Below are 27,983 nucleotides of genomic sequence, written 5' to 3' on the forward strand. Positions count from 1 at the left end.
GGCCCCCACCTCCCTGGCCCCCATCTCCACCTACTTCTCATTAGGTCCACCCAGGCCTCATTCAAGGCCACCACCAGGGCAGTCCTTCCACCACACCAGCCCAACACGGCATCTTTGTCCAGGCTCTGAGCCCCCAGAGCCCAGAGCAGACATCCCAGGCACCCCCCAGTCTCTGAGCCCCAGGCAGGGGTGCACAGGGGCAATGCTGGGAGGCGCAGGGCTCCGAGGGGGTCTGACCCAGCCACCCTAAGCAGGCAGGCAGGAGAAGGCACGCCAGCCAGCAGTGAAGGGTGCAAACTTGGGGGAGCTGGAGTGAGGCCTAGCGGCCCCAGCCCATCATGAAAGGTCTGAGGGCCCCAGGGCAGGGCTTGGTGCAGATCTTCATCAGGCACCGGATGCGGCAGGCAGGACTGGGTCTGACCCCGTCGGCCCTTCCAGCCTGGTAGGCCCTCGTCGGAGGCAGCATGGAGAAAAGGAGTAGGACGTGGAACCCAGGGCAGGGCCCTGGACGAGGCTCCCTGAGGGCACACCCACCCACCCAGGGACCCCCACCCAGGGAAAGGGTTTCTCTCTGACACCCCCCACTGCCAGTAGGAGAGGCAGGGGGCACAGCAGGCAGCACACAGGGCTGATCCCAGGCTTCTCTCTCAGTCCCAGCCTGGGGGCAGGTAGGAAGGTGTGTGCCTTGAGGGGCTGGCGTGGTGCCTGACAGACCAGACGTACCCCAAAACCTCAGGACGTGAGGAGACCCCGAGGGCCTGCAAAGAGGGAAAGGGGATGGGCCTGGGTTCAGGTCCCGGCTCCCCGTGCCAGCCAGGGGTGGCTGTAGGCCTGTGAGCCATCCATGCTCCACCTGTCCCTCGTCACGGAGCCAGGGCAGGAGAGTCCAGAGCCCAAGAAGTGCTGGCCAACGTTCTTGTTACCATGCTAGAGCAGGAGCCTGCCATCACCTGGGGCACGTTACTGAATGCCTCGGAGTCACACAGATGACACAGACAAAAGGGCCAGGAGGAGGGGGCTGGTTGTGCCCCCCAAGAATCTAGCCCCACCCAGGGGACTCCCGGGAAAGGGGAGGGGCACAGGCGAAATGTGCCAGAAAGGGCACTGACAGCAGGTCCCCGGGCGGGCAGAGGGCCCGCGGCCCCGGGGCTGCAGGCATATTAATAGTTGCCGGGTCCCCGGGGGGCAACACCCACATGTCTTCAGGACCCGTGTGGTCTGCAGGACAGCTGCACCATGTCTCCTGGGAGAGCAGGCCTCCAAGTTCCTGCTGAAACACTCAACAGCTTAAAATACAACCAGCCCCTCTCCTGGCCGGCCAGCTGCTGGGGGAGGGCTGAAATCCTACCCTCTCCCCCAACCCGGGCACCAGACCAGGACCCAGGAGGAGACAGTGGGCTGTAGGAGCCCCAACTGGCTGCTGGGAAAGGAAGCGGGGCGGCAGGAGGGGGCGGCAGGGACAGGGGCCACCCCGCCCAGCGGCCGCCGCTGCAGCGGCCGCCACCACTGCCACCGCGGCGACCGCACCCGGGCTGCAAGGAGCAGCGGCGCCTTGCGGAGGTAAGCCCGCCCGGGGTGGGGGGAGGGGGGCCGGCAGCAAGCAAGGCCCCGGGACTGCTGGGGAGGGGGCGGCCCCAGCTCAGGGCCACTGTGGCTGGTTGTGTCCTTTCTCATGTCCTGTCCCCAAACCTCCACCCCAGAGAGGTCTGCAAGGCTCTGGGAGGGTGGGTGGCGGGGTGGGTACCTATTTTGCAACTGTCTGTGCCTCTGCAATTACTTCAAGAAAGGCAAATTTTTTAAGTTTAAAAGACAGGTAGGAGAATACACACACACACATGCACACACACGTATGCCAGGTAGAATACAGACACACACACACACACGCATGCGCACACACACATGTATGCCAGGTAGGAGAATACACACACACACACGCCAGGTGAAAAAAGCCAGACACAAAGGGGTCGCCTGTTCCTGTGAAATGTCCAGAACAGGTAAACGGAAGCAGACACACAACAGAACGGTGGGAGGGGGAGGGGAACGTCAGCTGATGGGGATCTGTCTCTTTCTGGGGTGACGAGAAAGCTGTGGAATGAGACAGAGGCTGCCCAACACTGTGAATGTACTGAATGCTGCCAAACCACTTACTTTTTAATGGTTTACTGCATGTTATGCGAAATTCACCTCGATAAAGTAGGTTTTTTTTGGGGGGTGGGTGTATAAACCAGTTCTAATTACCCGGAAAAAGAAAAGGTAAGAGACAAGGAGCAGCAAAGGCTCCCCACAACCCCGCCTCACCCAGACTGAGAGCCTAAATGTGGTGAACCCCACCATGCACTTCCAATCTTCAGCTCCTGAGTTACCCCCCACTGCACCCCTCCCCACCCTCTGCTCTGTGACAAGCACGCGCTCACCCCCATGCTTGTCACATACACACCCCAGTGCCCAGGCCTGAAGCCAGCCTGGGTGGGGGGCCCAGGACTGGGGTGAGGTGACCCAGGCGGCTGCCGAGCAGAGATCCTGAGCACAGAAGAGAAGGCAGCAGGCTCAGGACGCTCCCCGCCAAGGGAGAAGGCAGGCTAGGGACAAGGAGGAGTGAGTGGCAGAAGTTCCTGAAGGGGGGGCGTCTCCTTCTGTCCCCATGGAGGGAAGGGGCTGGGGGACGTGGAGCAGGGCGAGAGCTTGGAGGATGAATGAAACAAAGCCCATCAGGCTGACCTGAAGTCTGGGCACTGGTGAGGCGGGGGGTGTGGCCCCAAAGCCTCAGGCACCATGGCCAGGCAGAGGACAAGGGCAGGGCAGGAGTCTGGCCTGGGGCACAGGGGACAGCTCAGCGATGGCGTCACCCAGCCCAGGAGGATTTCTCGCTCAGAGGCCCCAGGCTCTGGGCTCCAGCCAACAGCGACTCATGGGAGCACAAGGTCAGGGCTGGTGGGAGGGCAGGATCGGACAAGGGGCAGGGTGCTGCTCACCCTGCAGGAGGGGTGGGGGTGGGGGGGGGCTGCAGACTTGCCCCACCCCAGGGGAGTACCCAGAGACACTGCCAGGCAGTGGGGCCCACCATTTTCCCTGCCTTCGTGGAAATGGGCAGATGCCGCTGATCAAGGCTCCATTGTAGAAAGGGGCACCCACTCCTTGAGTGCCTGTTTCAAGCTAGCTCAAGGACCACAGCCTCAGGGAGGCAAGGCTCCCGGGGTGATCCCCACATGGCAGATGAGGGAACCAGGCTTGAGAGCAGGACAGACTCGGGGCCTTTGCACATGCAGCTCTCAGTACCTGCGCCGCTCTCCCCCAGACCCCACAGGGTTCTCCCTCGCCACCTCAGCAAGGTCCCTCCTGACCATCACCTTAAAATAGCAACGCAGACATTTACCGTCTGCCTCCCACTGGATGGTCAGCTCCAGGGGGCGGAGACTGTCCTGTCCTCGGCCCTTCCCTGGCACCTAGAACACAGCCTGGGAAGAGCCATGCTCCAGAAACACCTGTGGGAGGCCCCCTGCCCAAGGCCACGGAGCTGGGGCATAAAGCCCCTTCCCCACCAGCCTCTGAGCCAACCAAGGCCTTTCCCTCACCCCTCCGTCACCACACTGGGGGGCGGGGGGGCCTGCCCACCACGCCAGACCCCAGAGCAGGAGCTGCTGCGGGGAGCTTTCCCCAGCCTCGTTCCAAGGAGGCCTCTGAGAGGCCTGCAGGCCACGGCCCAGCTCCGGTGACCCTGCGGGGCCCAGCATTCTGGCTGCCAGACCCTCCTCCCAGGCCCTGGGGCACCACTGACTGAAGCAAAGGGTCAGCAATGAGCCTGCTCTGGCTCCAAGGGAACCCTCTATTTTTCTTCACCAGCACCACCAACACAGAAGGGGTTCCCCGCTGACAGGCTCCACACACCCTGCCTGCAGGCAGCACCACAGGCCCAGCAGCCCCTGACAAGGAGGTGCTGAGGTCAAAAAGACTCACCTATTTTCGGGCTGTGTGGTGCTGGGCAAGTTACCCAACCTCTCTGAGCCTCCATTTTCTCAGCTACCAAGTGGGCCGCCCTCACCTGCTATCTCACAGGATTACTTTAAGACTTACAGGTAATCAGCACCACCATTCTAGTCTGTATGTGCTTGTGGGGGTGCGGGGGGGGGGGGGGGGGGGGCACAGACAACAGGGCAAAGTTTGTAAGGAGATGAGGGGAAAACAGAGAACCGGGGATCAGGAGTGGGGAGGACAGCCATTTTAGACAGAGCGGTCAGGGAAGGCCTCCCTGAGAAAGCACACAAACATGTCCGGTCTAGAATAACTCTCACAGAAAAGTAAATGTTATCAGACCGATACTAACCAAATACAAGTGGCAGACACACGGTGTGTCAGGCCTCTTTCCTGCAAAACCTGACGATGACCCTGAAGGAGCCCGACCACACCAAGGTCAGAGGGGTGGTGCGAGGAGCTGGTGACATTGAGCCCGAACCCTAACAATAGCAAGACACGTGCTGATGGCGGAGGCGGGGCGACCCCAAGCGTCCCTGCTCTAGCTCAGCACCAGCGCTCCGAGTCAGCAGCCGCGAACGCTGCCGCGCTCTCCACTGCCCCCTTGCGGCCACGGCCCGAAGGGTGCGCACAGCGGCCGGCGCTCCAGGTGAATGACCCGGGTACCTCCGTCCACGGCAGGATGAGATCAGGAGAATATGCACTGTTCTCCCACTCACCAGCCAGGCGGCCTTGGGGAGCCACTATCTCACGCTCATTCCTTCATTTGCGTATCCTTTCCCGCCTCCCCACTTCCCGCGGGCACTGCCGTGACCTGCATGCGTTCCGGCGAGGGCAGGGGACAGGGAGACAGATGATCAATAGTGGCATGTTTTAAACCAAGAGTTGTGGAGAAAAACAAAAAGGAGGCGGGGTGCAGGAGTCAGGAGCGGGGACGATGGCCACTTCAGAGTTGTCAGGAGGCCGGCCAGTGGAAGTGGGAACACTCCATGCACATGGCCACGTAGACAAGCGTTCCAGGGAGAGGGAGCAGCAAGTGCAAAGGCCCTGAGGCTGCACCAGCATGTTTAACTCATTGCTGACCGAGGGGTTTTTGCAGAAACTAACGCCTGTGGCTGGTGACCTGTTATGTAAGTGTTACTCATCTGTCTCTGATCAATAACAGGCAACAAAAGCCGTATTAATATGTCCCTGACCAATATAAAGCAAGCAGCAGACCCGGTGTGGCAGAAGCAGTGTGTGGAGGGGGAAAGCAGGAAGGCACAAATGGGGAGGGAAGGGGCTGATCACAGCGGGCGAGGGAAGGCGCAGGCACTGTGGGCCACAGGAGGGACTCTGGCTATTACTGACGCAGGTGGGAGCCACCGAGGGTTCGTTCAGAGGCACCCCCTGCAAAGTGAAAGACCAGGGCGGAGGCACCAATGGGGGCAGGAGCAGGGAGGTGACCATGGAGGGAGTAAGTGGACAGGCTGCGAAGACGGAAGTGACCAGATGTGCTGAGGGTCTGGATGTGGGGGTGAGAAGGGAGGGACTCTGAGGTTCTGACCTGGGCCTCAGAAGGGAGACACACCAAGCAGGAGGGTGGCAGGAAGGGGAGGCACCACCTAAGCCCGGGCTGGACGAGTCTGCAACTGCTGCTTTACCCCGTGGGAGCTGCCACACAGGGCCCAGGCGCCAGTTCCCAGGAGGGCTCCCGAGCCAGAAGCCGGACCCCACTCGAGCTTCCATTTCCCCATTTTCATTAACACAGCCAGGCCCAGTGTCCCTCTGGCCCCTCCTGGATGTAAACAAGACCCGGGGGCCCCGGGGAAGTCTACATCCCAGGCCCAGGCCTGAGAGTCAGCGTGGACTCCAGGTCACCCTTATCACCACCCAGTTCTGCGTGTCCTACAAGGGAACCCTCCCAACAGTAGAGGGTAAGAACTGCAGCTGTTACCCAGACACCTCTCCTCACCCCCCTTTATAGTCCCCAAGGCGGCCGAGGGAACAGGCGCCATTAACTCCATCTCACAGATGGGGAAGCCGAGTTCCGAGGGGTGCTCCCAGCTCATGCAGCAGTAAACTTCCCCCAGACTGCCCACCACACAGACTTCCGGAGCTGTGCCCCCAGCAGGCACATGCCCTGGGGAGACCCCCAGGCGGCAATGGCACAGGCCCCCTGTCTAGCGCAGGCTCTCGCGGACCCAACAGGGGCTGCCTGCCAGAGAAGGGCCCTTCAACCAGGCCGCCTTGTGCTGGGCAGCCTGGCACATCCCATCCGGTGCCAGTGCCTGCACCAGGCAGGACTGTCAGGGTTGGCAGTGGGGGGCTCCTGAGGCTGGGGTACAAGAGGCCTGTGGTGGGCGCAAGCCCTGCTCAGTGCAGCCTCAACTCCGGGTAAAGGGGCAGAGGGCCCCATGGGTCCCTCAGCCACTGACCTGGGCTCTCCCGGCCCCCACAGGCCCCACACGGGGCACAAGAGCGGCCACACTCAAAGGATGGATGGAGGCCTGGCCCTGAGCAGTGTGGGCCTGACCGGCTCACCCCATTCACTAATGCAGAGTCTTCAGCACGTTCACCTAAACTCAGCGGCTCAGCGCTTTCGGCTCCCTCTCCCTTCCACTTTCCAGAAATGTCGAAGTCACACTACTCCTGCCAGGGCAGCTGAGAAAACCTTGGGCTCAGCTGCCAGGAAGCCAGCACAGGCCGCACCTGCTGGGCCAGAAATACCTCCTTCCCCGGTGGCTTCAGCTCTTAACCCCATTTCTCCAAGGTGCCTGGGGGCACTGCATAGCCTCCCTGAAGTGCTGCAGTGGGGAGGCGGGGAATGTCACCCAGGGTAGGAAAGGCACAGAGACTGACCACCCACTCCTAGGGCCTCAAGCGGCCAGACGTCCCACCCCTGCTGGCCAGACGATTAATGGCAGGGTCTGAATGCCAATGTCCCTGGGCTCTGGGATCCAAGGCCAGAAGCTGGTGGAGCCCCCCCACCCCCCCCCCCACAGCCCAGTAGTAGTCAGCCTTGCAGGGCATTCTCTGGGCACCCAGGTGCCCTGGCTGGTTGCTATGACCACAGAAGGCCCAAGATGAAGGAGCTGGAGCAACACGGCAAGACTCTGGGTCTGGGGCCCAAGAGGGCCACCACACTCTTTGACCAGCAGCCCACTGGTGCCCATGGCTCAGACCCCTCCCTGGGCAGTTACAGGCCTCCGGGGCCTCCAGAGGGCGCTGTCCTAGACAGAGCTGCACCTTGAAGGCCCGTTTCATTGGCAGTGCCGCCTCTAGTATGGTCTATCAGATGCTTGCTTACCTTGTGCTGAGATCTTTACCTGCACAATCACCTGGGCCTGTACACTAAAGACTGCAACCCCAGCTAAGCAGCCCAGAAAACCAGGGCTGGGAAAAGGGGTTGCTCTTGCCTGAGGCACAGAACTAGGTCAGAGCCAGCCAACTTGGGCCGAAAGAATCCCACTGCCCACCCTCACACACACAAAAAAAAACCACTTGCATTCTGGAGAACAGGACTAAATGCTAAATAAAGAAAGGGGGAACAAAGCCTGGACCTGATTATCTGGAAAGCACCCTGCTCCTTGCTGATGTTAAGTTCCAGAGGTCTGGATTCTGCAGAACAAGTCACCTCCCCAGGGAGTGTCCTTGGGAGGCTTATCTGTTCGACTCCGGGCCCCCGCTGAACCAGGCCATGCCAAGGGCAAAGGGCCTGTAACCCCAACACCACCCAGAGGGGCACAGGCAGGGTCAGCAGCTGTTTTGCTGTTTTCTGCCACAGGCTAAAGCCACCAATGAGCTTGGAAAACCAGTGCTGTGGGGGCAGAGAGCTGCAGAGACCACAGCCAGACCAGCCTCTGTTCCTGCCTGCGCCCTGACACAGGAATGCTCGCAAGAGGGCCTGACAGAGAGCATCCCCGTGGCAGGTGTGGCAAAGGGCCCCGCCCAATGACCCTGAATCCTGCCCACCTAGGAAGCCCACCTCAAGAGCCCTGACCTGGACAATGCAGATGAGAAAATAGGGACCTCTGATGGAGTCTGGCACCCACAGCTTCGAAGTTCCCAGCGACAGATGGAGGTGGCCAACTCACCCTGGGCTGCCGTCCTCAAATAGGCTCTTGCCCTTTGGACAATGCTCCAAACCCTTATCATGACAGACAGACTGCCTGACTGACTGACTGACATGCCCTCGTTGAAAATCTCAGCCACCTCCCCCCCGCAGTCGCTCCCTACCCAGTCCCTGCCCCCTCCCTCAGCCGTCAAGCAGGGTGCCAGCACCCAGCCTCCACCAGCTCGAGCTGGCTTTGTCACCCCACTTTACAAACAAGGCAGAGAAGGCTCAGGAGTCACAGGCTCCAGGGGCAGGGCCCCACCTGTTTTTGCTCCGTAGAACTGAATGCTCGTCCTCCAGAACCGTCCCTGGCCCCAGACCCTGGGAGAATGGCCCAGATCTGCAACCCTGCACACCCTGGCCAGGTCAAGGTTGGTGATCACATCTGGTCTCTCTGCATCTCTGGCAGGAAGGCGCTGTCGGGCCAGGGACCTGGAAGAGGAGACGCTGGAGCCCTGTGGACACAGGCTGACAACACGCTGACCAGCAGGGGGCGCTCGTCCAGGCTGACTCCTGACCCGCGCACAACACGCCCAGCCCCAGGTGCAGCAGAAAGGTCAGTTTTGCGCGACAGCCCAGTATGAGACCCATGTGGCCGGCCTTAATGCCCACAGTAGCAGCAGCTAACACCTCCTGTATACTCACAACATGCAGGCGGGGAGGCAGGTCCTGACACAAATTATCTCCTTTACTATTACTCCCCTCTTCCAGGTGAGGACACTGAGACTCATTCCACTGTAAAAGCAGTGACTGAATAGTGACTAAATACCTACTACAGGCCAGGCACTGTTAGGGGCTCTGGGGGGGTTCAGCCCTGGAAGGACAGCCCGGAATCCTTGCCCGTGTGGAACTGACATTTTAGCAGGGAACACAGACCATAAAATAGTTATAGGGACTTCCTTGACCTCCAGAGGTTTAGACTCCATGCATACACTGTAGGAGACATGGGTTTGATCCCTGTTAAGGCAGTGGCACCCCACTCCAGTACTCTTGCTTGGAAAATCCCATGGACGGAGGAGCCTGGTGGGCCGCAGCCCACGGGGTCACTGGGAGTCAGACACGACTGAGCTACTTCACTTTCACTTTTCACTCTCATGCATTGGAGAAGGAAAGGGCAACCCACTCCAGTGTTCTTGCCTGGAGAATCCCAGGGATGGGGGAGCCTGGTGGGCTGCCGTCTATGGGGTCGCACAGGGTCGGACACGACTGAAGCGACTTAGCAGCAGCAGCAGCAAGGGAACTAAGATCCTACATGCTGTGCAGCATGTCAATAAATAAACAAAACAGGACCAGGAGTGGCAGGTGAAGGGAGCCGGCAGTTTCACATAAAGTGGTCAAGAAAGATCTCCCCCCAGAGGATGTTGAGCCAAGCCCTGAAGGTGATTAAGGAAAGGGCAGTTGAGAGATCGAAGGAGAGCGTCCATGCAGAGGAATGCCCTGTGCAAGGGTCCTGAGGTGCCACCTGCTCGGTGTGCTTAAGCAACAGAGCCAAGGCTTCTGTGACTGGGGATCGGGGTAGTGGGGGGAGGAGAGGAGGTGAGGACAGGGAGCTGATGGGTCATGCAGGGTCTCCCAGGCCTGGTGAGGACTGTGGCTTCTACTCTGACTTAAGTGGGAGCCATGGGGGTTCTGGGCACCGGAGGGATGTGACCCGACGAGTTCTTAAAGGACCCCTCTGGACTATATATGGGAGAATAAGGATGGAACCCGGAAGACCAATAAGAAGTTATCAAGATAAAAAAAAAAAAAAAGAAGTTATCAAGATAAAGGATGGCTTAAACCAAGAGGCCAGCAAACTATGGCCCACAGGTTAATTCTGGCCCACCACCTGTTTTTGTACAAGCTAAGATGATTTCTACACTTTTAAGTGGTTAAGAAAAAAATCAGAAGCCTATTGCATGGCACATGGGAATTATATGAAATTCAAATTTCAGTATCCACAAAGTTCACTGGAACGCAGCCATGCTCCTTGGTTGACGGATCGTCCAGGGCTGCTTCTGTGACAGCCGCAGGGTTGAGAAGCCGTCAAGAGGCTGTATGGCCAGAAAAGCCTCGGGCATTTACCATCTGGCCCTTCCCAGGTAGAGTCTGCCAATCCCTGGCCTGGGCCTCATGATGGCAGCAGGGTTGATGAGAAGCAGTTATATTCCACAAGTATTCCCAAGGCAGAGGTACATGATTTGCCAATTCCTGGACATGAGGCGTGAGGGAAAGAGCTGAGTCAAACAGCCTGGGGCCTGGTGATGAGAAGACTGGAACTGCCATTAACTGGCAGGCATGGGCGTGGGGAAGTGGGAGTCATGCAGAACATGCAGGCTGAGGTTGGGGTGGGGGGTGGGGGGGAATCCAGGCTCAGTTTTGGACATGTTAAGTCTGAAATGCTGACTGAACACCCCAAAGAGACCCAGCTCACTGAGAAACACCACTCCTCCTTCCTGTAATCACATGGAAGCATCTGTGAACAATCTGGGTGCTCTATGAACACTGGTCATGTATGTGGCTTCCCAGGTGGCTCAGTGGTAAGGAACCCGCCTGCCAATGCAGGAGTCCCAGGAGACGTGGGTTAGATCACTGGGTTGGGAAGATCCCCTGGAAGAGGAAATGGCAACCCATTCCAGTATTCTTACCTGGGAAAATTCCATGGACAGAGGAGTCTGGCAGGCTACAGTTCATGGGGTCGAAAAAGAGTCAGACTATGACTGAGTAAATGAGCACGCACACATATCCCTAAAATAATTTTGCTGATTGAATGTATCCCCCAACACATTTTTAAGTTGACAATACTTTTTCACCTGAGCTTGAACAGTTGCAAAAGATGTCATTTCCGGCCTACTGCAGATATTGCAAATTCTAGATAAAACTTATGGGGCTCTGTTAAATCTCACCAGGGTCTAAATACCTAAGTAGCTGCCTATCTACCATCATTCCACTTAAAAAAAAAAAAGGCTATAAACAAGCTCCTTAATATTTGCTCCTTTTTTGCCTTGAAGTTGAATTCTATTCGCTACCCTCCTGCATTGAATTTTATTCAAATACAGGATCGTGATTGAAGGTTTGTGGGGTGTTTTTTTTTTGCTGTGCTGGGTCTTCGTTGTGACTCACCAGTTACCTCCAGTTGCAGAGCACAGCGGCTACGCTTCGTGGTGCTCGGGCTTCCGACTGCAGCGGCTTCCACTGGTTCCACTGGACCACCAGGGAAGTCCCTGATTGAAGGTTATTTATTACTGAGCATCATATCTACTGCTCAAATTGAAATTTCTTAAAAACATTTTCATGACCTAAGGCTCTAAGTGTAAAGAGAAAATCCTTCAGGATGAGTTATCATTATATTATCAGCTAAACATAAACTATGAATCAACAACCGTCACTAAACATTAACCACAAACAGCAGGTTATCAGCACTGCATCTCTAGATGGCATGGATGTACCATTTTCCCAATCAGGTCATGTAGCCAAGGTGACTATTTCTTATTGCTAGAATGAGATAGAGCTTTTATTCTGACATTTCTTTATTCAAGTAAACACTAAGAAGCCATATTCACATAAATAAGCAGATGAGTATAGACAGGGTCTTGTTAAAGCAAAAAAGTCCCCACTTGCGTGAACCCCTTCTGAGTTACTGGCCCAAAGTCTCACGGTGACCTAGTCTCAGAAGTATCTGTAAGGTCTTCCAGCTACCGTTAGGCACCACTCCACTGTTTTTCTGAAAGCAGTGACTCGTGACCTGGTCCCAGGGCCTGGCACTGCTCACTTTCTCAGCCCCGCGCAGGTCCCCGAGAACACACAGTACGGCAGCCACTGCCCAGTCAGGGTGTGAGAGAAAGAGTCCGTTATCCCAGTCCAGTCTCAGCCCCAGGGGCTGCCCGGCTCCCAGGCAACACGTGGCCCAGAGGAGCTCCGAGCAAGCCCATCAAACCTTCCCGTACGTAAGCCAGAGGGCTCTGCCCCACAGCGATCCCGCTCCCTGTGCTCCTTGCAGACGCCTGGCCCAGGCCAGGAAGCCCACAGAGCCCTGGACCCTGTGTCCAGTGCCCAAGCAGAGCCAGGAAGGGGTTCCTACACAGAGACCTGCGAAGGGCTCAGCCACATATGGAGGGCATCTCAAACCCCCAAGAACCCCTTCTGCTGGCTGAGAAGTTCCCGTTCTTCATCTGCTCAGGCAACACTGACTGGGCCCCTCGCTGTGCCAGGCCTGTGCAGGGTGCTAAGCTCGATGATGAACAGAAAGACCTGTGTGCAGCATGCCGGGCACTGGCCCAGATGCTAGGATACCATGGCCAAGCGCCCCCCCACCCCCCGCCCCAGCCCACTGGGTCTGCTCAGGCTCAAGGGGAACATGGGCAAAGAATCTATTACATAACACGAGGTCAGGATGAACCAGCTGCTGGGAAAAAAAGAGCTGGGCAGGGAGCCCAGAGGACCACAGGAGGCGGTCAGGAAAGACTTCTCTAAGGATGTGTGACTTGAGCCAAAGTGATGGCCAGCATGAGGCTCCCGGAGGAAACTGCAAAGGCCCTGGGGCAGCACACAGGTCGGCAGGGCTCAGGAACATCCGAAGACTGGATGCAGCCCAGTGTGCTCAAAGGCACGCAGCTGCGGGGCAGCCTCGGAGTGGAGGCCGAGACAAGTCCTCCAGGTGTGAGTCCCGGGAGGGGCAGTGGCTCGAGTGCCACAACCTGGTTTGGTTTGAGAAGGAACCCTCTTGCTGCTCGGGACAAGCGTGGAAGCAGTGACCGTCTTGCAGACAACCCAGGCCAGAGACCCTGGCGGCTTTGATGAGAGCATGAAGGTGGCAAGCACTGAGAAAAACGCCCTAATTCCTGGATCCTTAAGTGTCACTGACTCAAAACAAGCTGCTAACTTTTTTTTTTTTTGAGGGGGGACACATATGCCAACATTAGATAAATGGGTGGACAGATACAAATCGTAAGATGCATCCCAACTTCAGGAACATGAAAATGCTGAGGGGGAAAGATGTACATTGTGGGACAAAGAGAGGAGAGTAACTACCAAGTGAAAGAAGACTCTGACGGAGGAGGGCAGGGTTTCTGGAATACTGAACAGGCCTAGCCATGTCCATAAAGGGAAAGGTAGTTTAAGAGAAAATACTCAGCTACAGCTATTGCAGGAGGGGCACTGGAAGCTGCCCTTGGTTGCCTGCCCCCGTCCAGTGCTGCCTGTGAGCAGCTTCACAGGTCAAGATCCTCAGAGCCTCCCCCAACCCCACAGGGCTCGGCCAGCTCAGCTCCAGCAGAGAGAGTGAAATGAAGCAAGAGGAAATCAGCCCCGGAGTCTTCACACAGACACCGCTCCCCACGCTTTCTCCCCAGATGGTGCAGGTTCGCAGGCCCAGCTGGAGAGACGGGAAATGCTGCCATCCACCGAGGCCCCCAGGGAGCCCGGATGCGGTGCTCAGAATGCGTACAGGTGCTCAGAATGCGTACAGTCGCGGGGCCCACTTCTCAGATGGCGCCTGGAGGAGCCTGGCAGGAAACATTACTGGGGCCTGCCCATCACGGTTAGTGCTTCCTGTAGAATTTCCATGTCATCCCTACATGAACATTCAGGATTCAAGCAACTTTGGAGTCAAAAACAGGGGGGCAGAAATGGCCAAGTTCCAAAGTACCAAAAGATAAGCAGGCGCCCACGCTAACGCACCGGAGCTACAAGTGCCCTCAGTTAAATCCACCAGTTCCAGGGAACTGCCAGGCACCCCGCAAGCTGGAGGTCCTCCTGATCGCTGGGTGTGGGACAGTTTGGGGGGAGGCATGGACGATGCAGCTAACTGCCTGAGCCCACCCAGCCTGTTCCCATGGGTCTCTACAGTCAGGGACACAATCACTTGATCCACAGCGCGGGTGACAGAGGACAGCCTCACACTAACAGCTCTCTGCAGGTGCTAAGTGCCACTCGGAAAACCAAAACAGGAGCGGTGAGAAGGTGACAAGTGTGGCCTGGGTGGCTCAGAGGGAGCCTTTCGGAGGAAGTGACATTCAAGTTGAGACCTGAATGATGGGATCTGAGGATGGGACGAGCAGAGCTACCTCTCCAGAATCTGGCCCAGCACTGGGATTTCCCGGCTCAACCCCAGCCTGTCCCTCTGTGGATGCCACCTCCAGCCAGGAGACTGCTGATCATCTGATTCTCCAGAGTGGACTCAACAACACACTGTTCCAGGCTATACGTATCTTCCCGAGAATTCCGCTGCTACCCTCACCACCCCCCACCAGAGACACGCTCTGCCAACCGCACCTCCTGAGAAGCATCAATTCGGCAACTCCCCCAATCCACCCCTCTTCTTCTAGATTAGCTTCCTGAGGTGTCCTGGGAGACAGCTTCTCCTAACAAGAAGACCAGAAGCTACAGCTCTCGGACCCGCTCCAGTTCAGCCTGCCTCCGGTTGCTCTATGAAGCCCCAGATGCTAGCATTAAACTGTGTGTGTGCTCAGTCTGACTCTTCAACCCCATGGACTACAGCCTGCCAGGCTCCTCGGTCCATGCGATTTTCCAGGCAAGAACACTAGAGGGGGTTGCCATTTCCTCCTCCAGGAGATCTTCCCGATCCAGGGATCGAATCTGCATCTCCCGTGTTGATTGGCAAGCAGATTGTTTACCACTGCCCTCCCCACCAGCTTGAAAGACCCACTCACACCCAAAGGCCAGGCAACGTTCCCTCAGGCCCCTCACACAATGGGCATGGTCCCCAGCCATTGCTCCCTGGTCCTTTTAAAGAGGAAAACAAGAATTCAGAAGGCCTTGAGACTGCAAGAACTCTGCAGTCTCCCAGGGTACCTGAATGGCCCATGAGCTCTGCTTACATAAGAGACTGGTTCGAGCAGGGACAGGGCAGGGGCAGGGCTGTGCCGGCCTGCCAGTCACCACAAGCTACTGAGAGGCCCTTTATCCCCCAGAGGACTGAGAGGCTCGTGGCCCATCTCTAACCACTGGACTGGGGGCGGGAGCAGGGAGTGCTGAATACCACCCACAACACAGTTGTCAGTAGTAAGGAACAACTATTGTCACACGTTTATATAACACACACCACAGTGGGAGCACTCTCCAAGGACTCAATTAACTGCTCTCTGAAAGTTAAGCTTTTGGGCAACATCAACAGGAAAAAGGACCTCCATCGCCAGTGAGTCCACAGATGTCGTTGCAAAGCCTGGCCTGATAGCCCCATCACTCATCATATAACCACTTAGCCTGGCCTCCAGACCTCTGCCCAAGCTGAGCTCCTCCCTTCCCGGAAGACTTCTTTCAGGCTTCGGCTTAGACGAAGAGACCCTGAAGGTAGAGGCTGAAGGTTCATTCAGTCCACTTTCCTGGCAATACAATAGGTACACAGAAGGAAAAAAAAAAATGTCAGAAGGAATGAACTAGTAAATAGACAATGGAGGACTTCTCTTGTGGTCCAATGGTTAAGAATCCACTTTCCAATGCCAGGGACCTGGGTTCAGAAAATAAGATCCCATGTGGCTCGGGGCAACCAAGCCCACTCACTGCATCTAGAGAGCCTGGGTGACACAACAAAGACCCAGAACAGCCAAGGGGGAAAGAAAAGGGAGATGGGCTGGAGAACATGTGATTGGAGCCTGCACAGAAAAGTGTCCAGACCAGCAGGAGATGCTAGCAACCTGTGCCAAGACGAGGAGCAGGCCCACAGGCGGGCTTGGCAGGTCCTGGGCTCGTCGTGCCCAGGTTCCAGGAGGAGGGGGACAACAGGGAACAGTGGCCAGGGTGGACCCAGGGCTTAAAAGTAAAGCCAACTTCCCTAGGTCGGGACCATTAAGGATGGGTCACACGGGGCCACCTCAGCCCAACACACGGGACACTGGACTCATCCAGTGCAGCAAGAACCCACTCACCCTCTACACCCGGTGGGCCTGACCCCAGGCAGAAGGTCGCTGCAGCAGGACAGCACTCACCCTTCTGTAGCCCGTAGGCCTGACCCCAGGCAGAAGATACATTCACCCACCCGTTCACAAACCTCCCTCAACCGTCCGGGTGCCAGGGAAGCTGCAGGAACAAGACACCAACAGCCCCTTCCCTCACGGAGCTCACTCTGTCCAGGAAGGAAGGCCATCAAGTTCCCAAATGAAACCACAACCACAGCCCAGGGAGGGCCAGAGGAGAGGAACAGGCTGCAGCAGTCCCTCTTCAGCAGGACAGTCAAGGAAGGCCTCTATGATGACAATGAAGGTAAGCTCTCAATGAGAAGAAAGCAGGCACAGGAAAAACAGAGGGAAGAGCATTTCTGGCCAGGGGAAGGGCTTATGTGCAAGGCAGGAATGTGGCGATAGATGTTCGAGATGAAACCAGCCCAGCAATGAGTGAGGTCAGCAGAGGGCAGAGAACAAGAAGCTCTGAGGGTGGTGTTCTGAGGTGCGGAGTGCTACGATCCTCCCTGCCCCAGAGACCCTCTGGCTGCTGCTGGGCAAGGGCCAAGAACAGACACAGTGGTGTGCCTGTAAGGAAGGAGGTTGTGACAGGCATCAGAGGGGACCAGGTCCATTCTGGGCACCTGTTTCCTGGAATGGTTCTTTCTCGCGATGTTAGAAAGTGGGTTCTGACTGTGCTGTGACTTCACTGACAGTCCTCCCACAAAGAAGGACAGAACAGCTCATTCCAAAATGTGCTTCAAGGTGTGTGACATCAGAACCATCATGGGCTTCTGGGCTTCTTCCTCTATCTCTGGGCATACTGTTTGGCACAACTCCATCTCCAGGAGCCCGCTGGGTCTTGTTCATTAACACATCTGGAGATGTTCTGGAAAGAACACATGCAGAAAGTATTCCAGGTGGCCTCACTGAAACAGCTCTGTCCTTGACCACCTAATGATCTGGACCTTGACCCTGGACCAGTGTGCTTTTGCTGGCACTTCAGATGGCCCAGGGGCTCCATGAGACAGGTGTCTTTTTTGAGGGGGGGGGGGAATATTTATTTATTCAGCCATTCTGGGTCTTAGCTGCAGTATACGGGATTGATGATCTTTGTTGCGGCACGCAGGATCTTTGGTTACAGCAGGTAGGATCTAGTTCCAGACCAGGGATGGAACCCAGGCCCCCTGAATTGGAAGCATAGAGTCTTACCCACTGGACCACCAGAGAAGTCCCAAGACAGGTGTCTTTATCCTGGCTTCACGGATGAGACAATTGAAATGTCCCAAGACAGTCAAGTAACTGTCCTGAGGGTAGAGCTGGTGGCCTGCCTTTAAAGGGCACAGCCACTGAGCCACAGTTCATTCCTTCCACAGCGCGTGGTCGCTTGGGCCCACCCACAGCAAAGCCCACTTTGGGTCTAGTAGAATCCAGGCCCTGCCATTCACCAGCTGTGAATTCACACTGCTTCCCTACTCTGGGTCCCAGTTTCCCCATCTCTCAAATAAGGGTAAGAGTACCAGCTTCACAGGTTCATTTTGAGGAGATGATAGATAAAAAGCACTTAGAGTAAGCACTGTATCAGTAGTGACTTTCCTCACAATGCTCTGGCTGTGGCCAGGTATTAAAACATTCTCAGCTGCCACTGTCAATATCAGGAGGGTGTTAAGATCTAGCTTGAACTTGACCAACCAGCCCAAGGTCTCCGGGCCTTTCTCATCCGGCCAAGCCTGTCAGTGAAAGTACAGGGTTTCCCAACCAAACTCAATTGCATTAACAACGTTACCACACTCACAGCTGTCAACTCTCCACTTTTCTCACTGCTCAGGAACCAGTTACTCAAGAGGCTCTGCCAGGCTCAGGGTTCCCCACCCCGACTCGAGCCCCTCACCAGTCTCTCCAACACCTGTCCCACCCTGCGCCCAGCTGCCCACCCACCACCACCCGCCACCCGTAATGCCACCCTTACCACTTTGGTTCTTCCCACCCACCTGCTCACCTCAGCCCCGCCTCCTCCCCATGCCCCGCCTCCTCCACACAGGCCCCGCCTCCTCCCCCAGGCCCCGCCTCCTCCACCCAGGCCGCGCCTCCTCTTCCTCTCTCAGGCCTCAGGATCACGGTGTAGTTCAGCTGCTGCTGTGGCTTCTAAGTTGCTTCAGTCATGTCCGACTCTGTGCGACCCCATAGATGGCAGCCCACCAGGCTCCCTCGTCCCTGGGATTCTCCAGGCAAGAACACTGGAGCGGGTTGCCATTTCCTTCTCCAGTGCATGAAAGTGAAAATTGAAAGTGAAGTCGCTCAGTCGTGTCCGACTCTTAGCAACCCCATGGACTGCAGCCTACCAGGCTCCTCCATCCATGGGATTTTCCAAGCAAGAGTACTGCGAATGGGGTGCCATTGCCTTCTCCGGTGTAGTTCAGTAGAACTAGTTAAATGTTAGCTGCTGTGCTGCACCCATCCAGAGCAGTAATTCCTTGAAGGGATAACCTGTGAGGTAGGGCCCATTGTGCCCAGAGGTGTGCAGGTCATGAGTAACTTGGGATTGGGGAAGAGGGAGGGTCTGCCTGTAGCATCTGCCTCAGTCCATGGTGTAAATACAACCCCTGCCCACGCCCTCTGCTGATTTCAAGCTTAGCAACCTGATTTCCCTGAAGGCAAGGTTGGGAAGACTGGAGCCAAAGTCAGCCACTGAGGGCACACCGCCACCAGGATCCCCATTTTATAGATGAGAAAATTGGCTCGAGAGGTTACAGAACCTACGGGCTCCATACTTTGTGCTGGGCAGTTATGGATCTGAACCTATCCCTGACCCAATGCTTGGTAGGCTTTTCTGTCTTCCTAGGGAGGACACCACCCCACCCAAAGGGGCCCCGACTGTGTGGCTCTGGGGAAGCACCCCTTATCTGAGAGTTCTAGAACTCACTGAGGCCTGGGGGCAATGAGATTCCAAGAAGCAAGGGGGTGAGTGGCTGAAGTGTAGAGCCACAGTTCTAATGGTCAGAGAAAGGGGCTCACCAGGAGAATCGCCAGTGTAAACTGCCACCTGCTCAGAGCCTGCGGGGCATAGAAAAGCCTAAAAACCACCCCAACCCCACAGGCTCCTGGTCTGACACATGCCAACACAAGAAAGGTCCCGAAAGCTCACCATGCTCTGAAGCTACCCCTTCCCAATCTAATTCACCTCCGGAACTCCAAGGGGCAGCCCATCCAACGTGAGGGCAGAGGGGCTCTGTCTGTCGGAGGACCCCACAGGGCCCCTCCCATCCTCCCTCCAGGGATGCTGGGTACTCAAGAACAGCACAGCACAGCCACCAACCCAACTAGCATCAGCAGGGAATCGTCACAGGGACAGAAACTGGAGTCAGGCAAACAAGAGACCAAGGCCCAGCACCACTGCTTGCTGGTTCCGTGACCTTGAGCAACTTAACTGACTTCTCTGGACCTCAGGTTCCTTCCCTGTTAAGCAGAAGTAACACTGATGCCCCCTGACCAAGTGCTCACAGGCCTCAGTAACCACCAGTGGCTGTTACTACCAGCACTGCCAGCATCCCCAGCATTACCATGGCTCTGGCTCTTCTACAGACAGACCTAGGTCTGGATCCTGTCTCCACCACGATGTGACCTTGGACAAGTTCCTTCACCTTTCTGAGCCTCAGGTTCTTTATCCACAAAATGGAGGAAGGAGGAGTATCCAACTCTCAGGGTTTTTGCAAGGACACAAGAAATGTGACCTGCCCCTGGTATCCAGCAACAAAAAGGAGCCCAGGGGCTTCCCTGGTGGCTTCGTGGTAAAGAATCCACCTGCCAACGCAGGGAACACAAGTTTGATCCCTGATCTGGGAAGATTTCACATGCGTTGGAGCACCCATTGAGCCCGCATGCTGCAACTACTTAAGCACAGGCAGAACCTCTGGTCTGCCACAAGAGAAGCCACTGCAATGAGAAGCCCATGTGCCGCAACTAGAGAAAGTCTGTGAGCAGCAATGAAGACCCAGCACAGCCAAATAAAAAGGAAAAAAAAAGTGACCCAGAAAGAGGCTGATCATAACCAGGCTCCCACCCCGTCTGTAATTAAACAATTAATCCCAAAAGCGTTTTCGGAAGGCCTGCTGGATGCAGCACACAGCAGGGTGTGAGTGAAGAGATCAAGCAGGCCCCATCTCAGAACACAATGCTGCTGCTGCTGCTAAGTCGCTTCAGTCGTGTCCCATAGACGGCAGCCCACCAGGCTCCTCCATCAGTGGGATTCTCCAGGCAAGAGTACTGGAGTGGGTCGCCATTGCCTTCTCCGTCAAAACACAATACCTTCCTACAAACAGGCACCAAATTTAATGTGCAGAAGTCAGAAACCTGCATGTTAACACAGTGCTTGATGGCTACAAAAACCCAAATTATCCCTCACCTTCTACTTCAAAGGGACCCAAGGATTCAGAAGGAAAAAAGTACATGAGACAGCAGACACTTAAGATCCCACCTCCCAGGTTAAACAGATTTATATTTTACTCTATTTATTACAACAGATTCCTTAAAAAAAAGAAAAAGACATAGCTGAAGCCCTCACTATGCCTTTTCCTCCCGTTCCATCCCTCCCCAAGCAATGGTTCCTCTTACTGTGTAATTCCCATACATTTCTAATCTCATATTACAATTTATCCTTTAATTAGGTGTCTATCCACAAAAAACACATATAAATCTCATTTGGTATGTTTTTTTAAATTAAAAAAACCTTTTGCTATTTGCTTTTTTCTACTCAACATGATGTCTGGAGATTTATTAAAAGTGAAGTGAAGTCGCTCAATTGTGTCCAACTCTTTGCGACCCCATGGACTGTGGCCCACCAGGCTCCTGCGTCCATGGGATTCTCCAGGCACGAGTACTGGAGTGGGTTGCCCTTTCCTTCTCCAGGAGATCTTCCCAACCCAGGGACAGAACCCAGGTCTCCCGCATTGCAGGCAGACACTTTACCATCTGAGCCTCCAGGGAAGCTTAAAGGACCAAGTAAATCAAACTAAATTGCTTTTCATATGAAGAAATCATGCACAACAATTAAAATAAATGAACCAGTGCTGTGTGCAGCGCCTCCTCTTCTATAAATACCCCTTATGATATAGTTCCAACAATTTCATAACATTATTACTGGCCTTTGCTGTCACAATTATTTTGCTCTGAGGAGCTCAGAGAGATTAAGTAATCTGCCCTAGGCTATTTAGTGAGTGGCAGAGCCAGGCCTATCCAAGGCCCAAGCACCTCTGACACCATTATACATGGGTCCACATTCTCCTTTACTTCCCCCTTCCTACCCAGTTCTCTGGCTCAAACAATTGCCTCTTGAGCAGAACTCTACTTCCAGAACTTTCACATACTTACTCCTGTGGAGGAAGCTGAAGCAAGAATTATATTATTAACAAGATGAGCACCAACAAAGCTACCCTTTTGAGGGGAGGCATGAAAGAGCAGGAGATTCTAAATGGGGACCTAAATGGGATCCTAAATGGAAGATCCTATTGGGGACCCCAGGAGGAAGAGGCTGCCTTGCCTCCGGGTCTCCAGCTATGGGAAATGAGCAGTGACCCAGGCTCAAGGAAGCTGAGACGGACCCATCTTCCCAGGAATTAGGAGATTCCTTTACAAGATAAGAGCTGAGCTGCTACTGGGATCATTACCTGGAACTCTCATCTGCAATGGCAAAACAAAATTTAAAAAAAAAGAAAAAATTTCCTATAGCTTTGGATAAGCAGTTCTCTTGATGACCTTGCTCTGACCCCAAGACAATCCCAAGGCCTGCTCTGCCTTCCAAAGACCTGCTTGGGAGAAGGCCCATGAGTAAACTGTTCTACCTGCCTCGTCTCAGTGAGGCCGCTGAAAAGTCACATTTTCCTCTGGGACCACAGAACAGAGAATGGTAGTGTCAGCAAACTGTTACCGAAACAGCAGCAAAAATCGCCCCTCCCGGAATCCTACCTGCCTCAAACATCAGATATCAACCCTCATTCACTTCACTGTGTCACTGAGCGAGTCCCGCACCTTTCTGAGCATCAATTCTCTCTCTTGTAAATTACACTCCATAGTTTCCAAGGTCTCTCTCCCAGTCAAAAAGGTCTTTCTGGTGGGTGTTAATCACCCAGTGGTTTAGGGGTTGCTTTGGGGGGGGGGGGGGCAGTGGACAGGTGGAGGGATGTGGAAGAACAGACTTAGTCCCAAATAGAAATACAGTCTTTCTCAAGGTGTTAAATGTGAAGGAAAGAATCTCTGCTATTTTTATTGATCTGCAACAAACACCTGTAATAGAGCTGATCAGCCTGCTGTGCAAACTGGGCTGAGAGATATTTTACCCCTGTACAGAAACCCTGGAGCTACCACCTCAGTGCTTACGTGGCAAATGTCAGCAGAGAATGATAACACAGAACATGGAAATATAACAACTTTATTTTTTTCCTCCAAGGTCACTTTGAACAGTGGGTTTGAAGCTTCTCCTTCCAAGAGGGACAGGGTTTGAGTGTCCTCCCGATCAAGCCATGACCCTAAGGCTGTGACAAGCTTGCAGAACTTAAGTGTCCACCCCAAGGATCCTCAGGGGCCTACCTTATCCGCCTGCCAACTACCAAAATTAACTCCATTTTGTCAAAGGCCACATGTATCGCCCATCCTCCATCTTTCAAACTGAATGTGGTTTTTTCTCCAGGGTTACAGAGAGGCTTTGAAAAGTAAAACTGTATTAGAAAAATGTATTAGAAGAATTTCACTCTACAATCATAAAGTTGAAAGAGGCATAAGAGATTACTAAATTCTACCTCCTCATCTTTGTTCCATGTCAAAAAATCATTAACAACTTCTGGGTTAAAGGTTTCAAAAGATTCTGGGTAAATTATCACAGAAAGTAATAACAATAACAGTAGCAGTAGTAAAGGGAGTGGGCAGAAGCAGTGGTATTTCACTAGCAAACAAAAATCAGACTGTCTCCTTACACTTATATGAACCACCTAACATGGTGAAATTCAAAGAGACAGAAAGTAGAATGACAGTTGCCAGGGGCTGGGCAGAGGAGAGAAGGGGGTTAGTGTTTAATGGGTAGGATTTCTGTTACGCAAGATGAAAACAACAGAGTTCTGGAGGTGGATGTGGATGGTTATGGTGGCACAACAGTGTGAATGTACTTAATGCCATTGAACTGCACCCTTAAAAATGATTAAGACGGTAAATTTTATGTGTATTTTAACACACTTTTTTAAACCCGGGAAGGGGGAAAAAAAAAAGTTTCTCAACTGGCTAATTTTCATTTGGGGACCAGTATGGCAAAGTGGTTAGCAACTGACACTCTGGAGTCCTGAGTTTTTCTCTGTCCTGCATTTACTAACTAGCTGGGGACCTCTGAGCAAGTCATTTGACATCTCTGAGACTGTTTCTTCATATACAGAAACAATAATAATAGTCTCCTATCTCACAAGGCTGTGAGGCTAAGAAAACAAGGTAACAGACACTCACTGGCAGAAACGTAACACTCTCTAAATTATTATTATGAACTTTAATAATAAATTAATCATTTAATGCTACTTATAAGCCAGCAATAATGAAATTATTAATATTATATTATCAGCTAGGTTGATAAGTTCATCAGAACACTTCGTTTTAAGGGTAAAAGAGGCCCCAGTTAGGAGTCAGAAGCCCTGAACTTCAAAAGTGGCTGTGGGTGTGAGATTTCTCCTCGGTGACAAGCAGGGCTGACGGAGATGATCCCTTAGATTAACAGAAAGCAAAGATCAGCTTTGCTATTCAGCAGGAGCCAGCACTGCAGCTACACCTCCTTCACCGCCTAAGCCGCTCAGGGAGCCGTCCCGGGCGAGGGAAGGGGTCCAAAGGTCATGCCAGAGAGGCCTGACTGCAAAGCCCCTTTCTAAGCCCGAGGCATGGTGCAAGGTTTGTGCAAGACACCCTCAAGAATGAGAGCAAGGGTTCCACACCCTCGTTCCTCCCCTACCAAAGTCTACAATTCATCCCGCAGGGGGAGTTGCGAGGAACCTGCAAGCCTCCCAGGTCCTGCAGAGACCCCAAGAAAAGGCACCCCCAAACCAGCCAGGGTAGCAGAATTATAAATACCTCCCCCGCACATGCGCACTGAAATTTACGAGTGGCCCTGGGCACAACGCGTGCCTACTGCGCCTGCGCCGTCCGGCTCTCTTTTCTGGGTACAGGACGTAAAACGGGGAGCCGACTGTCTCACGTAAAAGAAAAACAGGTCTGTGGCAGTCGCTCAATCCCCGTTTTCTCGTTTCTTACCTCATAGTGCTTCATGGCTCCCCCGCACGGCGGCTGCTGCTCCTGCTACCTGCGCACGATACACCACAGAAAACCTCACGCGGTGACGACCGCCGCGCGAGACTAACCGCGGACCCGCATCCGCCCCGCCCCTCCCTGCCGCTCGCGCCCCTCCAGCCAATCAGTGCGCAAGGCGCCCACCTTCGTCCCCGCCCCTCAGAGCCGGTCTGCGCAGGAACTAGCCGCTCTCGCCACGGGGCTAGCCAATCAGCTTCCGGAACCCACCGTGGGGGGCGGAGCACGGGCAAGAGGGAGGAGGATGGAGGAAAAAGAAGGGTCTTGGCTATCCACCAATCAAAGAGGGCCTCCGGTCGCGAGCGACCGTTGTCCCGCCCCTTGGTGGCGTCTCTGTGGAAACCAAGGGAAGCGACGGTTATTGCAAGGCGGGGGGAGGGAGCTAGCAGAAGGCAACATCCACATGGCCGGCAGCTCGACTGGGTGAATTCGGAGGTGGACGGCCCCCGGGGAGTACCGGGGAGCAACGGGAGATAGCTAGGGGTTGGAGGCATGGGCTGGGGCACCTGGATGGAGAGGCTGCTCCGGCGAGGGAACCCCTATCACGAATGGGAGGAAAGTAAAGGGGAAAGAGGTGGGGAAAAGCTCTCAGGCACACACCCCGCAACTTGTAACCTGAGCTCTCTCACTATTCTGTGGGTGTCTTCACTGCCCTTTCTAATGCACGCCCCCCCCCCACCTTGCTAGACCCCATAGGCAGGGAGCCCGCTTTTGTCTCTACCTGTACTGCCCGGTATGGTCACCTCTGGCCACATGTGGCTACTGAGTCCTTGAAACGTGGCTGATCAAAATTGAGATGTGCTGTAAAGGTGAAACACACAGGGACTTAGTATGAAAAGGAAGATGTAAAAAAAAAAAAAAAAAAACTCATTAATCAACTTTTATGTTGATTAGTGCTATTATTATTGATGATATTATCAACAATAATGTTATTAGTCATGTAACTAATGGTATGCTGAAATATTATTTTGGATATATTGGGTAAAAATACATTATTAAAATTAAATTCCTGTTTATTTTTACTTCTTTGATATGCCTATTGGAACATTTAAAATCAGACACAGCTTGGATGTGGCTGGCTTGGCAGTTGTGTGTCTCACACTGGACAGTGCTGGTTTGGGGTCATGTTGTGCTTTTGTTCCATTGATTGTTATGAGCAGGCTGGGGAGGTTGGTTGCCACTACACACACATACAGACTCAAGCAGACACTTAAAACAGGACTTGGCACCCCTCCTTACCTTATCTCCTTTCTCCTGGTTCCAGACCCCACCCCTGAGCCTTCTTCAACTGTTGAGCGCTCCAGAACTCAGAGGCCTGGCATCAGAGACATGGTGAGAAGTCCTCAAAGACAGATTGTTGGTTCACCGGAGAGCAGGGCGGGGAGAAGGTGAGTCAGTGCTCAGCACTTACTCATCCAGGTTAGGCTCTAGAAATTTCTGAAGCTACAACTTTTGGGGACCCCTGTCTCAGAATAAAGGAAGCTAAGTCATTTCCTTTTTCAGGACTTCCCTGGTGGTCCAGTGGTTAAGACACTCTGCTTCCACTGCAGGGGGCCCAGGGTTCAATCCCTGGTTACTGAAATAAGACCCCAAAGAAATTATCTTTTTCCTCGGGCCTATCTGGGCAAAACAGAGGATTTTTTTTGTCTTGGCTGCGTGGGTCTTCGTTGCTTTGTGCGGGCTCTCTCTAGTTGCAGTGAGTCAGGGCTACTCTTTGTTGTGGTGCTCAGGCTTCTCACTGTGATGGCTTCTCTTGTTGTGGGGCATGGGCTCTAGGTGCATGGGCTTCAGTAGTTGTGGCACACAGGCTCAGTAGTTGTGGTGCACGGACTTAGTTGCCCAGAGGCATGTAGGATCTTCCCTGACCAGGGATCAAACCCGTGTCCCTTGCATTGGCAGGTGGATTCTTATCCACTGCGGAAAGTGTTTTATACTTGTACTTTCCAAAGCACAGATCTTTTCCTGTTGGCAATTGTGGAGCTCATAGTATCATGAGACCCTTTGTGTACCAACAAGCCTTGTTTCCTGGCTTCATGGAGAAGGGTAGGAGATTACTCACTCAGAAGCCACAAGTTTAGCCACTTCCCTGGTGGTCCAGTGGCTAAGACTCCATGCTTCCAATGCAGGGGACCTGGGTTCCAATCCCTGGTCAGGGAACTAGATCTTACATACTGCAACTGAGGCCCAGTGAAGCCAAATAAATAAATAAATATTAAAAAAAAAAAAAAAAAAAGAACAAGCCACAAGTTAAAATCCTACCAGGTTGAGTTACTTGAAGCATCTACTTCTGAGATGCTGAGGGGGTAGGGTTGAACCCCTAAAATCTAGCCACGTTTTGCTAGCAATTTCCAGGTTCTCCAATGTGGTCTAAGTAAGTAGGTCTTCCCTATGGGTGGGTTCCAGCTAGGTAAGGCATGTTGTGTCCAAAGGGACGTCATTTTTGGAGATTCCACACACATTCCTACAGACTTGGGACATTCTGGAATTTCCCTTTGGAGGCTGCTTTCCTGAGCCCTGAACTCACTCAACAGGCACCAAATAATTTTGTGAACTGTGTGCCAGCTGGGGCATACGAATAGTTTCCACCCGCCTCCTCACCTACAAGAAACTGATAGAAAGGCATGATCCAGCCTGCAGAGGGGAAGTCCTCTTTGGTTTTGATGGGTATTACAGGTGGAGAGGTGGATTTCCCAGGTGGCTCAGTGGTAAAGAATCTGCCTGTCAGTGCAGGAGACGTAGGAGACTCAGGTTCAATCCTTGGGTCGGGAAAATCCCCAGAGGAGGAAATTGCAACCCACTCCAGTATTCTTACCTGGGAAATCCCATAGACAGAGGAGCCTGGTGGGCTACAGTCCATGGCGTCATAAAGAGTCAGACATGACTGAGTTACTGAACACACACAAGTGTGAGGACCCCTTGTTGGCCTCATCTGGCTTCCAGTAATCAGGCTGCCAGCACGAACAGAATTCATCCTCGGAACAAAGCCTGACCACTTTGTTCAAGCCATTCATGACACCATACCATGGCTCTGTCTGTACCTGTTGATAGGGACAGCTAGTTTCCCCAGCACACTGGCTGATTCCTAATGGTGACAAGTAAATACATTTGGTATTTGCTGAGCCAAATGTAACAGGCCCCTTAAAGCAGTTTCCAAAGGGGGAATTCCAGAAAGCTCTTATGCTGTGGCACTGTTGAAGAGTGAGCAGGGCCTCCTTAGGTCTCAGATTCAGGCGAACCCGTGATCGTTTGGACCTGGAAGATCTGGTGTGTTTGGTTGTGTCAGTCTCACAAATTCTTTTTCTTTTTTTTAATTCCAGAGTAATTGCTTTACAATGTTGTGCAGGTTTCTACTGTACAACAATGTGAATCAGCTAAAGTATACATATATCTCCTCCCTCTTGAGCCTTCCCCGCAACTCCCATCCCAGCCCTCTAAGTCATCACAGAGCACCGAGACAAGCTCTTTTTCTATTTCCCAGGTGCAAGTAAGATAGGATCTTGATTCTTCCAGGAACCTGGCTTGGCTTGTTTCGGGGTTTGTGATCAAACTGGTTCAGAGCTGTGTGAGGGAAGGTAGAGCCTACAGCAGACAAGCCAGGGCTGATTTGCAACTTTCCCCTGTGTCAGGAGCCCCGGAGAGAAGTTTCCCAACCTTTCTGCCTTTTGAATTTTTAAATTCATGGGATGGATTTTCTTTCTTTTTATTGAGATATA

The 27,983-nt window shown here is 53.8% G+C and overlaps 1 protein-coding gene and 1 long non-coding RNA gene across 2 annotated transcripts in view; one reads left to right on the forward strand and one right to left on the reverse strand.

Moving 5' to 3' along the window:
- The window catches only part of TECR (trans-2,3-enoyl-CoA reductase), a 28,259-nt gene extending 3,908 nt beyond the window's left edge, over positions 1–24,351 (reverse strand). Inside the window, exon 1 of the mRNA XM_055542854.1 lies at positions 24,217–24,351. Within this exon, the coding sequence (XP_055398829.1) occupies positions 24,217–24,231 (15 nt within the window). The 5' untranslated portion in view covers positions 24,232–24,351. The remainder of the gene's footprint in view (positions 1–24,216) is intronic.
- Positions 1,409–27,741, forward strand: LOC129624719 (uncharacterized). Its single transcript, XR_008701115.1, has 4 exons — positions 1,409–1,560; positions 8,475–8,621; positions 25,535–25,658; positions 27,588–27,741. It is a non-coding gene; the product is annotated as an uncharacterized LOC129624719 (long non-coding RNA).
- Positions 27,742–27,983: the final 242 nt, after the last annotated feature.

This window comes from Bubalus kerabau, chromosome 1, assembly GCF_029407905.1.
Source record: "Bubalus kerabau isolate K-KA32 ecotype Philippines breed swamp buffalo chromosome 1, PCC_UOA_SB_1v2, whole genome shotgun sequence".
Lineage (NCBI taxonomy): Eukaryota > Metazoa > Chordata > Mammalia > Artiodactyla > Bovidae > Bubalus > Bubalus kerabau.